At 43.4% G+C, this 16,345-nt stretch overlaps 1 protein-coding gene across 10 annotated transcripts in view; it reads right to left on the reverse strand.

Moving 5' to 3' along the window:
* The window catches only part of elmo1 (engulfment and cell motility 1 (ced-12 homolog, C. elegans)), a 106,060-nt gene that overhangs the window by 69,969 nt on the left and 19,746 nt on the right, over positions 1-16,345 (reverse strand). For 7 of the 10 annotated variants that reach the window (XM_070984408.1, XM_070984402.1, XM_070984410.1 and 4 more), the window contains exon 2: positions 1,909-2,064. In XM_070984408.1, the coding sequence (XP_070840509.1) occupies positions 1,909-1,986 (78 nt within the window). In that variant the 5' untranslated portion in view covers positions 1,987-2,064. Of the gene's footprint in view, positions 1-1,908; positions 2,065-13,233; positions 13,448-16,345 lie in introns of those variants that run through there. The other 3 variants (XM_070984404.1, XM_070984403.1, XM_070984407.1) reach the window with 2 other exon arrangements.

The raw sequence follows: 16,345 nt of genomic DNA on the forward strand, positions 1-16,345 counted from the left end.
CTTGCATGAATAGTAACAAGTATGCATGTTGCCACACAAACACACCCACACACAATTTCACTTATGCAGAGTTGTACCCACGTAAACAAACAAAAAAATACACACACACAAATATGCGTCCATGCGCGCGCACACTCACACACATACATACACACTCTCTTTGGGTCTCAAGACAGCGTGAGCAGCTGAAACCCACTCCCCACTGCATGACTCAGACAGCCATATGCTGCTGCAGGGCCTATTGTACAGAGGAGATGCAGAGGGAGGAGGAAGAGGTGGGGGTTGATGGTGGAAGACAAGAGAGGAGGAGGCACAGCGCAAGTTTTCACAGTTACAACAAAAGACAGGGAGGAGGAGTGAGAGGGGGAACGAACAGGAGAGAAAGCGAAGAAGGACAAGGAGGAGGAGGCAACAGATAGGAGGAACAAGAGAAAGATGACAGGCAGAGATAAGAGAATTGGAGAAAAGCAGAGGAAGGGGGGAGGAGGGGGCGATGTGGCTTTGAGAAGTAAAGACGAAAGAGGGACCTAAAGATGTTTTACAGTTCAGACTGCAGCAGCCCTGCTGATAAGGGGTCGTTAAACACAAAAACTCCATCCCTAAATCAACACGTAAACCCTCAAAGACCTCCAGGCAAAGCCAGAAGCGCATGTACTCCGTAGTTCAATATTTCATTCAGCCACTGAGAAGGGCAATCGTGGCTCCTGTTGTCACGGTGACTCATAGCTTGTACAATCATTAGCCCATCCGTGAGTCACACACACACACACACACACACACACACACACACACACACACACACACACACACACACACACACACACACACACACACACACACACACACACACACACACACACACACACACACACACACAGAACAGGCTATTTACACACTGTGTGTGTAATCAAACAACGTAATAGTAAACATGTCATCCCCCCACACGAGGTAGTCATTGTTTGCCCTAATTATTTCATTAGCATGTTATCGACTGTTTGTCAGACCCTGTTGACTGCTGACACACAGTACTGGCCTTTATCTGTGGATTCACGTTTGAGCCATGTGCCGGCACACACACACTAAGCCAAGGATCGGGCAATCAGCAGAATGATTTAATACTCGAAACTGCATTAGTTTAATCAAAAATCACACCAGTCAACCATTCTGACCATGATTTACAGCAACCACATTCTGTAAATCAGTGAAATTTGTTGTGATGCACCGAATCCAGCATCAAATTATCGATTCTAATGTAGGAACAGCTGTAAGCACTTCTAATTACAGTAAGTTATTACCTGCTGAGTGTAGACACCAGCTTGCAAAATGATCCTTACGGAGACAACAGCTAAAAAGTTCTTATTTTAAAACGGGGTGAGCTATAGTGCACATATCTGACGGATCGTTTCTGCCCTGATCGTGACCAAGACAGATCGACACACGTCAGAAAAATGAAATTCTACACACATGAATCTGTGACAATAGCTGCAGTAACGTAGCTCGCTTCATGTCAGTCACAAATATGGTTGAAGATTTAAGATTTGGTCTCTATCGTTACACTCAATGTCTGTAATGCTGTGTCAAACCTGTTAAACACCTTTAATTAAGACACTTCTTTTGGGTAATTAGTGTAATTGTTAGGAACAATTCAAAGCTGTATCATGCCCTGATCACATCCGCCCACCCCCTCCAGACATAACCCCCCCACCCCACCCCGCCCACACACACACACACACACACACACACACACACTACTTTCAGTGAATACACAACAGTGGATTACTGTTCAATAGTGTGTTGTATAAATCTGCAAAACAAAACATTTGCTAGCTTTTCTGCTATCATCTTGACTTGAACAGACCGCAACGGATGCTGATACTAAGATAAGTCTTTTTGTGCTCAGACACCTACCTGGTCTATCTCCATGAGCTTGGGGAAGGCCTTTGGCCACTCAATGGCCACCTTGACGATATCTGCCGGCGGCGGCATGGCTGAGAGGAGGTGGGTGGTTGGTGTGGGTCTCGCTGCCTCACACCTCTGTCACTACTGGAGGTAGCTCATCCAACCCTGCAGGACAAGAGTGACGGGAAGGAGAGGATGGGGGGTGAGAGGGGAATGAAGACAGAGGTGGATGGGAATAAAAAGAGAGGAAAAATGGGGCACGTTAGTCAAGAACAAGGTCTAGTTACTTGTGATGATGTTTGCTTGCATTAGCTTCCTCTGACTTGAAAGAACATTACATATGACTAAGGAGAAAAGGACAGCAAGGGCAGTGCTGAAAAATACACAAGACATGGATTCAAGTGCAGCACTGATAATTTCATGTTTGCAGTAGAAGCTACTGAACAGCTCAAACCAATAATTCACTTTCCTACAACATAAGGTTTAAATGAGTCAACTGACCTACTTGCATTAGTTAACTGTTATTTGTACAGACACACACAAAGTATACACACTGGCCCCTTTTATTATCATACCCCAAAACCATGCGAGGTCAGGTTTCCCAGCTGCAATGCATGAGGGTCCATCTTCAGTGCTACTGTAGCATATAAACCACATTCAGATGCTATCACTAGTCATTAGCCCACAGCTAAAACAAGCTCCCCTGTTTGTGTCATGGTTGACCTTAAAAACTAAGCACTTCATGCAAATTCCTGCAGATACCGATGCTTAAAATCACATTCAAATACACGGTTCAACTTCTAACACCCACTTGTACAAACTAAAGCAGACAAACCATTGTTTTCATTTGTCCTATGAGATTTTTTTCCAGTGGTGGCCTAATTTAATTTGCAGCTGCTGACACACAGAACATAAGGACGTGCCGGTGGGGCAGATACACTGAAGAGCTTAATTCAAATCGAAGTTGAACTGCTAATGGGGTCACAGCAATGAATCGAAAAGTTACGTTTTTTAAAGACCCACTTTGTTTCAGTGGGACCTCGCCGCATGTTCGGTCATTTAAACGCTGCAGAAAGACACAAAAAATCTCCAGCAGCAGCTTGCAATGACTTCCAGAGTGAAGTCTGTGGCTCCTTTCAGACATTTTCACGCTGATGAAAGTGCAAGAGTTCCTGTAAAGCAGCTCCGTCTCTCTTTCACTGAAGTGAGGGCAGTGATGTAGCAGCACTTTGGCCACAATAGCCAGCAAGCACGCAGGACTTCTTCTGCCAAATTCCACAAGCCTAAAGGGGTATTCCTCCAATTTTACAAGCAAAGGTCAGATTTCTCACCATGGGGAGCACAAACAAAGCCTCTGAAAACATTTGTGTTATGTCAACTCAACTTATCTTATCACAGATGCATCCTCTTGCGTAAATGTTAGGCGATATGTCGCAAAATATTGCAGAAAAGAAATGCCAAATATGTGCTTGAAATATTTTAGAAACAGTGCCTCCATTACATAGTTTGTCCAGCAGAGAGTGCTAACAAGCATACTTTTCAACTGTAAACTGTCTTGCTGTGTACCTATGTTGGTCAGATGTTTTGAAGCCAAATTTAAGGGATTTTACAAAAAATCTTATTATTGTATGTTATGTTTATGTGTGTATGGGTGTGTATTTGCAGATGTGCCAACAGATGTTTTTAAATTCTCGAATATCAATATTGGTATCGGCCTCAAAAATCAGGTATCAGTCAGGCTGTAGTTTGGAATTGTTGAAATAAACGTCTTTTTTTTATAAACTGGAGTGTGAAGTTTGAAAGGCAGGAAAGGTTTTTTAATTCTTTTTTTGTTCTGTCTTGCAAGTCCCCCAACTTTATGATGCAATACCAAATCTGTCTTTTAAAAGAGGGGGTGAACTCAGGGGGAAAGATGCTAGGGAAAGTGAAACTTGGAGGCGAAGGCAATGCGCAGAGAGAGGACAAGAAGGGATAGGGTGAAAAAGTGAGATAAGAGCATTTGTTTGATGTTCAGTCTCCACTGAGCCACAGAAGTCAAGTACTAACAGACACCAGCAATGAAAACTGTCGTGTTCTCTGTCTTTCACTGGTCAAAAATGCAATTAAAATACACAAACAGACTGAAGCTGTCACCATGTGCACGCTGGTTCATACGCATAGCAACAAGCACACCGACACTCACTTTTCTTTCACACGAACACACACTCAATATTGAACATGTGATCCTGGGGTGGCTCCTCCCTGGCTTCAGTCCCTGTGCAGAGGACTCCAGTGAGGCCCAAAAAAAAAAATCCACGATATCTGACAGAGGAACAGGCAGCCGGATTGACCTGAAACCCTGTGGCTTTCTAAAATAAGCCAGTTAGAAGCCCCATGGTGGAAAAACAGCCAAATCACAGTCACTCCGAACCACACAGGGGGAGCGGGGTAAATCCACTTATGTGTGCTTGCAGGGGGTCTAATGAAACCCACCACTGCACAGTTATCAAGTGGAAAATGTACCATAGATATCTCCAAAACCGACTGAGGAAGGCATCAATAATTTACCTTCGTTGCCTGTCTGGAAAGCTTGGATCATCCTAGTTCCTAGTGGAGAAGCCTGTTTACATATTTAATCTCAATTCATAATGCATAAAGGCGGGCTCTGATTAATTCCTGGGAGAAAACTATTGAGCAGAAAAGTGTGAGTGTTGATATATACAGCCTGTGTGCACGAACACAGGCAGAATAGTGAGTGATGAAATGTGTGTTTCTGTGTGGATGTCTGGAGCCTCTGTTACTGTACGCTACTGTGTGAGTATGCATGGGTGTGTTTGACGAGCATGTATTAATTTAAAAATACTTTACATAATAAGACTGGCCTGGCGTTGCGTGTGAGTCACCCCATAATGATCCACATAGCCTTTATTCAAGGGCCCGTTGCCATGGCAGCCACTGCATCAATAGCTCGAGATGTGGATGCATCTTTCTTTCCGAAGCGCGTGTCATACTCAAGTCACGTTTGTCACAACTCCCCAAAATATGACTCACTCCACCCCTCTGCTTTGAATTTCACCAGTGAATTAAGAACGAGCATGTTCATTGAAGATTAGAGTGGTTTCGTAACGTAACACTTTCAGAGACACTTTGCCTTTCAGCTGTGCATCTCTCCGTTCCCCATCCCCTCTGCCTCCCCTCCTCTGTAACCTTACGCAGAGAAAATTCTGCCTCTGGTCCCCATTCCTGGACGAGCAAGGTGGCGAATGAGATGCGGAGGGAGAAAACATCTGGATAAGCACGGACAATAGGCTAATTGCTGAAAATCTGTACTGTAATTCAAAGAAAATCAGCAGCACCATCCTGTTTATTCTACGATTGAAAGAAAAATGTGTCTCACAAAGACGAGCCACGTTGTACATACATGCACAGAATGCGTGCACAGATTATCATCTTTCTCCAGAGTGACTGAGGACAGACAGGTAGTCAATGTGAGCTATAAGGCTGCCACTCTTGAGACTGAATGTCACAATATTTAGCCATGCTAGAGCTGCATGGGTCTAGGGCAGGGCTGGCCAAAGTGTGGCCCACAGGCTAAAGTTGGCCTGCCATAATGTTTGATTTGGCCTGCCAGCTGTTTCTTGGGAAAAAGAAAATTACTTTAAAAAATCTGAATAGAAATAGCTTTTTATGCAGTTTTCATTTTTTGTGAGGAAAAATGTTGTTTAAAGATGCAAGATGTGCACAGAAGTCAGCCAGTTAAGGGAACAATAACATGAATACCCAGTCAATTGTTAGCTTATCACAGCACAATCTGTGTATATGTTGGTGGATGAGTGACGGTAAAGTGCCGTACAGAAATGGCGGAGATGTTTGAGGCAGTTCTGACTCAGCATCGCCATGACCCAAAAGATTTTTCACCTGTGAGATGTCCTGCTCAGTATGTGCACAGTTATTAAAACACATTCAAGGGATCCTCATCAAAAATATATATTTGGGTCTTAGCCTCTGTAATCCATTATTAGTTAGGTCTATTGTAAACATCCAAATTTACAGTGTGACTTCAGTCTGGTTCAACTCTGACTTCCTGTACTTAATGCATCTGTGCAGTGACTGATTGTTACACATTTTGGTTTCACTTCCAAATAAAGTGGTCAAGGTAATCTGACTAAACTCTGACTGTCTAACAGCTTCTTTTTCCTGCCCGGTCAGACTTTGTTGCAGTGATGTTGCTGCGTTCCCCCACTTCAGCAATTAGTTCGGCCATTCCTGTCAGCTGTGACAGTATTGCACTCACCAAAGTTCCCAAAATAAAGACCCAAGATGTAATAAACGGTATTTATACTTAAAAATGGAGAGTGGAAAGTCTGAAGTCAAAATACAAGCCTGTCCCTCTGACTGAGGATTCGGCTTTGGTTTTCCAGTAAACACCAGTGTGTGTGTGTGTGTGTGTGTGTGTGTGTGTGTGTGTGTGTGTGTGTGTGTGTTTCTGCGTGTGTTCCGAGCACCTTGTCATCATCTTCCGAGAACTACAGATGACTCAGAGATGGACGGCCTTGAGGCTTATTGATTGGAGAGACACACACACACACACACACACACACACACACCAGGACACACACCTAGCTTGTTGCTGACAGGCACAGTAAATCCCTTGAAAATGGGCTCAAATGTAATTGAGAGACACAGCGGTTCAACACACCAGCACACCATGAACAGGGCTACAAATGGTCCAGCTCATTTGATCAACATGTTTTCTTGCAATCGACACACACTGCTCCAGGGGAACAACTTCTGAGAAACACCTGATTTTTTTCCAGGTGTGTGTGTTTTTCTCCATATACCCTCTACAAGTCATCATGAATGTTTACGATAGCCTGGAGGGCTGTGTATCAAATCCCTAATCTGTCGCTCTGGCATCTTGTAGCAACCTCCTCACAGTGTAAATGAGACCTTGTTATCGAGCTAGCTGCTGTCAAAGCTCATCGCGTCAGAGCAGGTGATTTGCTGTGAACCTGGTTTTGCTGAGCGTGAGTGCGTGCGTGTTCATTTGTCGCTTTGCCAGAGGGTTAAACAAACTAACGGAACATGTTTTTTATTTGGAGAAGAGCGCTCTCAGGTTTTCAGGGTCTGACCCCGCTTCTCTCCTTTCTCTCCTCTGTTCCCCCGATCGTTCATTTTGTCCACCGCATCCGACGGTTTCGTGCTTTCATCAATCTCTTCTCCATTTCCCAGCAAGTCTGCCTCAACTCAGAACATATTACTTTGCAGAATTTGACCAAAAAGAACATAAATCAAGCAATGAAAAACATTTAACAGACTCTCCCTTTTCATTCATTTGACACACATTTATAATCCTTCCATTGGTTTAATTGCACTAATGTACTGTATGCAATAAAATGCTGCCAAAACCATCAAACCACAAGTCTAACTGGGCTCCACTCCAGCAAGGTATTGTAATATATGAATGTGTATGTGTGCAGTTAATCCGTCTTCAAGCACTCGCCCACCTGCTGTAACCAGACAGGCATGTGCCTCCGGGTTACAGTGGCTAAAATTCTTCAGGATTAGCTCCAAAAGAGCGGGGGAAAATAAAACTAAATCTCATGTTACCCTCAGAAACCTGTGATATGATCTGCTGCCAGAGGTCGGAATTAAACAAAACCATCAATAAAGAGGGGAGAGAGGGTAAGAGGAGAGGAAACAGAGGAGGAGAGAAGGCCCGTGATTTGTCGGGCAGCAGAGGAGTGCTGGGTTTCACCTCAATAATTCATGACGTGTAATGCGAGGGGGGTCACACCGTCTGTAGCGGGAGGAGGGAGGGAAAGAGAAAGAGAGGAGATGCAAGCAATGGAAGTGAGAAATGTGAGTGAACATGAGCGGAGGCAGAGAGGAAGGAAGGGAGTGAGAGGTAATAGAGATTAAAGGAAGACAGGCACAGACAGTAAACATGAAATAATGACATTAGAAGTAAATCCAGATAAAGAGTATAAAGTCATATTATGTTGGAAAACACAACAGAGGACTAGAATTACCGCCTCGTGGCTGTTTGCCTCCACCAACCAATCAAGTAGCAGTTTACATCCATGTCTGTCCAGACTCACATGATATACTGTATGCAGTGAAGACTTTGAAGGAAATTAATTAAAGGTCAAGTCAAAGTGCATTTCTGGATAGAGACCTTCATCACATGGTGCAACGACAATCATCTGAAGCTCAGTATGAGCAGAAACAATGAGCCTGTGGTGGACTACAATGCTTCAAATATGGATGGCGCTGCAAAGAAACTACAAATTGTAAAATGTGGATGCTTCACACACATCTTCAAGCACAGAAGATCTGCACAACCAGCACAGTTTCAAGGTGGACACCCAAGATTAGTGTCACCAAGTCAGTATCTGACCAAACGTGAAATATGGTGACAATCTCCCCTTCAGTTCCTGAGTGATGGTGCTGAAAAACGGCCAGAAAATTGTCATCACTTATGTAAGATAAGATAAGAAAAGAGCAAAAGTTAAAGATTTGAGAGGAGTGAATGAGAGAAAAGAGAGAAAGAGGGTTAGAGAGACCAAAATTAAGCCTTCCCAACATGTACCTGGAAGTGGATTTAAGAACAAGTTGTCCACGATAGAGAAGCAATAAGCAGGATGTAAAAATGCTTTGCAGTTTCAGAAAAATACAATGAACTGATCTACTACTGGAAGTGCAGGTGTTTTCAGTTCCAGCTCTGTTGAACAATCCAACAGCACCACTTTCAAACTGCATGTAACACAAAGAATTTTAATTAAGACATCCCTAAATAACGTGAAAAAATGAGGATGCCTATTTGCTGTATTTAAGGAATTTTAACACTTTGAAGTAAGTTTTAATTAAAACTCCATCAGGAGTAGCTTGCAGAGAGAGAGAGAGAGAGAGAGAGAGAGAGAGAGAGAGAGAGAGAGAGAGACAGAGAGAGAGGACAAGTAAGAGTGAGACCGGGGGCATGAATATCAAGGGGAACATGATATAAGTAAACCATTTCCTGCCAGCTCCTCCTGGGACCTTTTACAATGAAGCCTAGTGGTGTGAGAGAACATGAGGCAGCAGTTTTCAGACAATGTCAGAGCGACCAACCAGCACTTAGCCTCGATGAACCTCTGACTTTAAAAGCACAGAAAAGCCTCTGTTAACACATTTACTACATTATCACCCCCACCAAACTATGTCAAGATTTGAATTCCAGGTGATTTGAATATGACCCCAGTCTTTTGCATTTAATTGACACTTCATTTGGAGCAGCCTGAGCAGCCTGATGCATGCTAAACAGCACACTTCAGACCTCCTATGCGCTCCCCCTCAGTAGTTTTGACACATGACATATATATATGTGTCAGACCGCAAATTAATTCCACTGATGCCTCTCTCCACCTACATCAACTTTACTACAGGCTGACTGACTGGATGTAGATCCTGAGTATCAGCCTGCCATTGGTCGCCTATTTCAGGCAGTCAATGGCAGGCCCTTCCGCTATTTGTGTGTTACCGTTTTCAAAATCCCTGTCGCTATGGGAAACACCACCAACAACAACCTCTAAGCAAGCAACCCACACACTGATCTGTGCCGAAAATGGCACATTACCCAAACCCTAACTCGGTCACCAATGGCACAAACGGAAACAAACTAGCAGCTGTTATCTTTCTCTTGTCGGAAGTTTTTATGCATTTCTCATCACCTGTGTTAATGAATCTTCTTGGGATGTGATGTACCAGTCAAGTTCTTTGTTTGCAGCTACTAAATCTAACTGACACATTCTATTTTTCATGAGCTCCTACAGCCTTCTCTTAGTTCAAACACGAAGGGTGTATCTGCCTTTTTTAATTGAGCCCTTTTGAGAACGAGAACAAACAGAGAAATAATTGGCACCAACTATGATCCAAAAGTTTGAATACTTTTCTAGCATTATTTTTTGCTCAAAACTATGAACTCCTCTAGCTCTACCCTTCAAAACTGGTCATTAATCTCCAGCAAGTCTTCTTCATAAAATTTACAGACACGAGGTCAAACATCTCTCCCACTGACAAGATTCTATTTTTCGACTTTTCAAAAAAAGCGACCATAAATTTGGTGCAACCTCAGCCTCCTACAGCAGACCACATAGGCATCTGGCCCAAGTCTAGTACTTGTTTCAAACAAGTTATACGCCAGCCACTTCTTAAGGAACTCTGACTCACTCTAACTATTATAAACAATCTCAAGCTGGAATTATCATGGCTTTGAGAACATCTTTATATGTTATTGTCACACACAAGCAGCAACATAAAATCAAATTTGGGAGACCAAACATGCCAGCAAGAAAGAAAAAAATCCTTTGTAGCTCCTTTTACCGACACATACCATGAAGAAAGCAACATGAGGCCACCCTGTCAATCAAAACCATTTGTCTTAGACTGTAGAAATGAATCCTCTTTAAACATCCACTCCTGGCTGCTAAAGCTCTCATGTGCTTAGAGAGAGAGAGAGTGTGTGTGTGTGTGTTCGCACCATCAAGTTTCACTGTATCATGTGCATTTTGAGTGTGGGTGAGTGTACATGCTCATGGTTTAATATGTGTATTTCAGCAATTCTATATGCTGACAACTGTGTGTGCGCTTGTGTGTGGGTGTGTCTGTGTTAACCTATGTGCTGGGTGGATTTCAAAAGAACCCTTCTAGCTCTTCATTTGATGACTCTACAAAGGGTCTGCCTCACCGCCGGGGCCTGTGGTGTGTGTGTGTGTGTGTGTGTCTGTGTGTGCGTGCGTGTGTGTGAGAATGACGGCCTACAAAAAGAGCACCATCTTTTATCTGAGAGCTGAGACAAAAGGCCACCGACATGGTGCAGAGGACCAAGTTATTGTTGCTCCGAGCGTGACGCCTTCACACGCCTACACACACACTAGCCAGAGGATGGTAATGTTACACCCTTAAGGCGAGGTGTGGGCATGCCAGAAACAAACGCACGCACGCAGGCACGCACGCACGCACGCAGGCACGCACGCACGCACGCACGCACGCATTGTGTTTTTATCACTTGTGAGGACATTACATAGACTTACATTCATTTCCTGGAGCCTAACCCTAACCATAACCACTATTTGCCTGTTCCTTACCCTATACCTAACCAGATTTTTGTCCCCACAACATGATAAATACCAGGTGTCTCTCTCTCTCACACACACACACGCACGCACGCACGCACGCACGCACGCGCGCGCACACGCACACGCACACATGCATACTTAAAGTGTAACTTAACTCCAGTCTGAAATGCAGTGTTTTACTGCCTGTTTTCACCTCTGACCATATCCAGCTGTGCTGATAGGTGTGGTTCGGTGGGGTCAAAAGTGCTCACTTTTATCACCTTTAACCCCACCCAACAGTGATGTGAGTACACCTGTACATCACTGCAGCAAGCTGAGAGGCTTAACCAAAAACAAGCTTTTTCAGGGGTGTTAAGTTTCTCTTTGAGTCCATGTTGAACTTCAAGGTGGAGAATGTAGACCTTGTTTTATGTGCGACCCCCAAGCACACCAGCCCCGTTAGATGAACTCAAGTACCCCCAAGTACAGTTGTTTCTGAAGTGGATTTTAACTATTAATAATATAAAAGTTGATAAAACAGTGCTGTTGCAATGACTTTTCACTGCAGTTGAACTTTCAGTGTTAACATCTAAGTTTGTATTCACACTGGAGCTTTTCCTGTCCAGACTTTCTAAAAATCAATCTTAATATGTCAAAAAAAATCGATCTGGGCTGGCAGAGCAAGGCTCAACTGTTTGCTAACTAGTTTTTATGAGTCTTAATGGCAACATTGTTCAGGGGTTATGAATTGTGGAGATTTTCTTTATCAAATCATAAATTCTATTTTATCATATGGGCTGAGCTACTCCACAGTCTGCACAGACAGCCACTGGAGTGCAGGTACTCCTAATTGGGAATCGCTGATGTAGAATAGTAAAACAAAAATACACCATGGACTCTAGAGTAAAGCATAACAGAGAGAGTACACTGAAAGTGAGAATCTTACAAATGCGACTGTGTTATGCCCAAACCCTCCTCAACACACACACACATACACATACCCAACAGCCAGCCCACAGGAAAAGCTGCTGGCTCCAAGACAAAGGGCTGACAAAACAGCTACAAATAAAAGGAAGAAGACAAAAGGAAAAGGGGGAAGGCTGGGGTCAGGGTTTAGAAACATGCTTCTAGATTTAACCAAAGAAGGAAGTACCACGCTCTAAGAGACTTAACATGCATGTGTATACAAACTATATATACACATATGCACAGACACTTTTTTTTTTGTCAATTCAGTACTGTCTGAAGATCGGACTGGCAAGCATCAAAGCAGACTGGTGACATCTCTCTGTATGCCTCCCAGCACGTTTGTGTCAGAAACCCTCCCTGGTTCTCTCTAAACTGCTGCAACCAGGATATCCTGTCAAATGTCAGTACCAGCAGCTCGTAACAACTCTCAACAGCAGCCACCCGATCTCCCACTGAGGCGTGAGGCCTTTAACGGGACACGAAGTAGACTCTTGCACTGAAACTGGTGCACATACTGTATACTAAAACTTCTGTATGTGTGTCCGGATACATAAATCTGCACACACAGGAGAGCGAGTGAAGCATGGAGCTACAGTGTATTGCTGAGCAAGGTACAAGTGTAGCCTAAATAGTGTGTTGCAAGCAGAGCAAGCCAGCAATTTGAGGTAAACAAGTGAGTCAGAAACAATTAGAGGTACTTGGATGGCATTCTGCAACCCAGATAATCAAAACACTGGAACATTTAGAGACAAGGAGACAAAAAAAGAAGACACTTGCTGGAAGGAAAAGAAAACACAGGGCGAAATTAGGCCTACAGGCGCACAACTAATCCATAATGTGTATTGTGAAGGAACCATGTAGTACTGCCAAGTAATTATTTTCCAAGGCAGCAGATTTATCAGCTGTGTAAGTATGTTCTTTATTTGTTCCTTCCAAAATCATAAACTACTGACACCACATTTCCACCACCCCCCACCCCCCACCCCCCAAAGCATGTAGCCACAACGCTCAACTGTCTTAAAACATATCCGTTCTCTGACATTTCCATTCTTCTATGGTTAGATGTGGAAACCGAGTCCCATCTCGAATCAGCCAACAAGCATGTACAGTACGTACCAAGACATTCCCTACTTCAGACTGCAAACATCTAACCACAGTGTTCGTGCCCACTGGTGACACACTGGAGAGGAGAGGAGGCAGGAGAGTGCGCAGAGCCGCACCCTGAGGCCTACTGCATCCTGTGTAACATGAAGACAGCGTTAGAAAACACTATGAAGATGCGAGGACTCACCGGAAAACTTGACAGCCAACAGGCTTGGTAGTTCTTCTCTCAATCAACCTGCTTCTTGTGCAAACAACTGCTTAAAGTGGAGAGAGAGAGCAAGAGGGCAGCTCTTTCCAAGCAACTTTATTATCCGTCTGCAATCGAAGTGCCTCCAGCATCACAAACCATAGACAAAGACCTCACAACGGTTTGTGCAGCGCTTCGCCTCAGGCAAAAGAGCGACCGAGAGAGTGCCGCGAGAGACAGACAGAAGGAGGAAGTAGGCGTTTGTCAAGAAAAGAGGAAACAGGTCTGTCGGTGAAAAAAGCGGCAAAATTCAAAGATAAGGTGACAGCGAGCAAGAGGCCACTGATCAAGATCAACCCTGTGAATTAAAAACTCACTTAACTGAGCTGATTGGATTAATTATGGATAATCATATCATATAAATATCTCATTAGTGTGCCCCTCTTTCAGTGCACTGCTGTGAGACTGAACTACTGGAGCCTTGAAAGCAGGTTATCTTAGTTTAACTTAGCATAAAGAAGGAACTATGGGGAAACAGCAACCCATCTACCAGCAGCTCTGAAGCTCACTTATCGCTTTATATCTCATTTGTTTAATCCATACAAAAGCTGTAGTATGAAAACGGCACATTGTGGTTTTATGGGGGATTATGTGCTGAACTGTTTCTTGGCCTGATGCAGTACAGATTTTTTATCATTTTTTAAGATAAATTGAATCCAGTTTTTACACATTTTACGACTGACCTTGTTTTTAATCATTCAATAATGGTAATTCGGTCCACATTTTCTCAGGTGCTGGCAGGTGGAGTTAACAATAAAATTAACAATAAAAACGAAGCTCAGCAGAGGGTGGCAGCTATTGAAGGAGTACCAGGATTGTAATGTGCATTTTTAAGTGCACAATAGCTGGTGTGTTATTGAGCGAGCTAGTGCTGATAATCAAGGATAGCCACCTCCACAAGTGCTCAACCAGTGACCCATGTTAAGACACAACTACGTCAATGAGCACTTGAGCAACACTTCAATGGCTACTCAGCGACAGTGTATGTGGACAGCTTTGGGTGTTTTGTAGTTTTGTTACTAATAGTGTGAACATACAGCTAGAATAAGCATTATGGCTTCTACAGTCAAATGCAGTGTTCATTTATTAATTTTCTTCAAAGAAGGCTGGGGAATAGGTAGTAACCACAAACATACTACACACTTTCACTCCCCCCAATCACCACTGACGCAACAGCAGATTACAACACCCGGCAACAGAATGAGTCAGATGGTTTACACTGTCACAAAAGCCCACTGATCATGAGCTGCGAGGCTAAATGCCCAAATGAAACATTTACTGCTCGAGCAGCAGGCGATGACATCTTCATTTCAGACGGGAAGCTCAACAGGCCATCTGTGCCACACAAAAACAGATGTTTACTCCACCCAGGCTGAGGTCAACGTTGGTTCGTATGAGCCTCATAAATGCAAACATCCAGAACTTTCGGCTTGCACACAAACTCCCATCGAGCCAAAGAGAGGCAAGTGTCCAAGTAGGAAAACATTTCAACACAGCAACCGGAAGAACAACAAGCTAATAGAAACAGATCATATTGTTTTTGTCTCAAGCTGGGAAAACATGAACGCGGGGCTGTGCATGAGTTCAGCTGTCATGTGATCAGTCATTTTGCTGAAGCCAAACCAAAGAGATCTGAGGAAGTGAAAAAGTTTAGAAGACCTTTGTCACTAATGACGCTCGGGCCAAGAATATTTGTGTGATCTAAACACAACTGTCTGTCAGGGATGCTGAAGTCTGCTGAGTCAGAGAGCTCACTGGGGACTCGGCCCAACTCCATGTCAAAAGCTTTAATAATCTCTCCAAACTATCTCAGCTCCCTCGTGAATACTCTGCTCTCTTTCAGCACCATTGGCCCATCCAGGATGCTGCGCCGTTTGCCGACAACCTTTCAAAATCCCTCTCGTTAACCCCTGCGCTCCCTCTGCCAGCTGCTCTTGTCAAAATTCAAAACCTGCCTGTGCTGCTGAGGAATTCACATCCCCCTGCATTTTTAACAGCCATAGACCAATGTGTCATATTTTTGATATGCAGTCAAAAAGATACTATTGTACCTACTGTGACGAACTGGCATTCAAGCTCATCACAGCTGCTGTTCTCCATGAGCGAGGATCAAACTGCCGATAGCCAGTTTTCAGGCTTACAAGTGACGAGTGGAGTATCAAGTCTCTTCTTCTGTAATCATGGCCTGCTGCTATGTTTACCTGCATGTCGCTCGTTCTGGTTTTAGAAACTCACATCAAAAATCAAGAGGTGGAAGAAAAAATCTTTCCTCAGCTGATCGAGGAGCAGCAGATTGTACTTTGATCAGCGTTAACCTGCCTGAAACTGTCTGGACTGTTTGTTGTTCCAATCACGAGCTATTCAGCCTTAGCACGCACGGCTGGTTGTGCTGAAGCAGGCAAATGTTAAACAGAATTACCACTAACAGCCGTAAAGGCTGAAGTTTTTGTGAATCAGATATCATTGTTTGGCAGAGCAGGAAATCTTGTTTATTTTCAAGGCTTAAGAAATTCAAATTTGTGCCGCCATAAAAGTGCAATTTACAAAATTGTATACTGTTTTTATCCATTTTGACTATCAAGTTTAATATATGTAGTATTGAAGGATATAATCAGATAAAATAAGGTATTATTTTCTTGCCAAAAGTGAGATGAGAAGATCAATACCACATCATGTCTGTTACAGCACAAAGAGAGACGGCCTGACTCGCCATCTTTCGTTTAACAGTTCAAACAAAAAATATGCATATCAATAAATAATATTCTCAGTTGGAAACAAGCAATTGTGATGTCACTAGTTGTCAAAATAATTGTTTAATGTTGTTGTTTGTGCTGTTCAGGAGAGACTATTATCAGTCAGCTGTGGCTCTGACCCTGGCCCACATTACTACCAGTTGCTTGTAATGTTGGTGATTCAGAAACTGGAGCTTATGGTTGCACTCAGCTCTAAATGGCTCTAGATGAGAGTGTCTGCTGAAAACCCAAAATGTGAAATGTAAATTCAGATGCTGAATAATAATATCAGGCAGGGTGTTGACGTCAGTCGGTCGATT

This window comes from Chaetodon trifascialis, chromosome 17 (genome assembly GCF_039877785.1).
Source record: "Chaetodon trifascialis isolate fChaTrf1 chromosome 17, fChaTrf1.hap1, whole genome shotgun sequence".
Taxonomy (NCBI): domain Eukaryota; kingdom Metazoa; phylum Chordata; class Actinopteri; order Chaetodontiformes; family Chaetodontidae; genus Chaetodon; species Chaetodon trifascialis.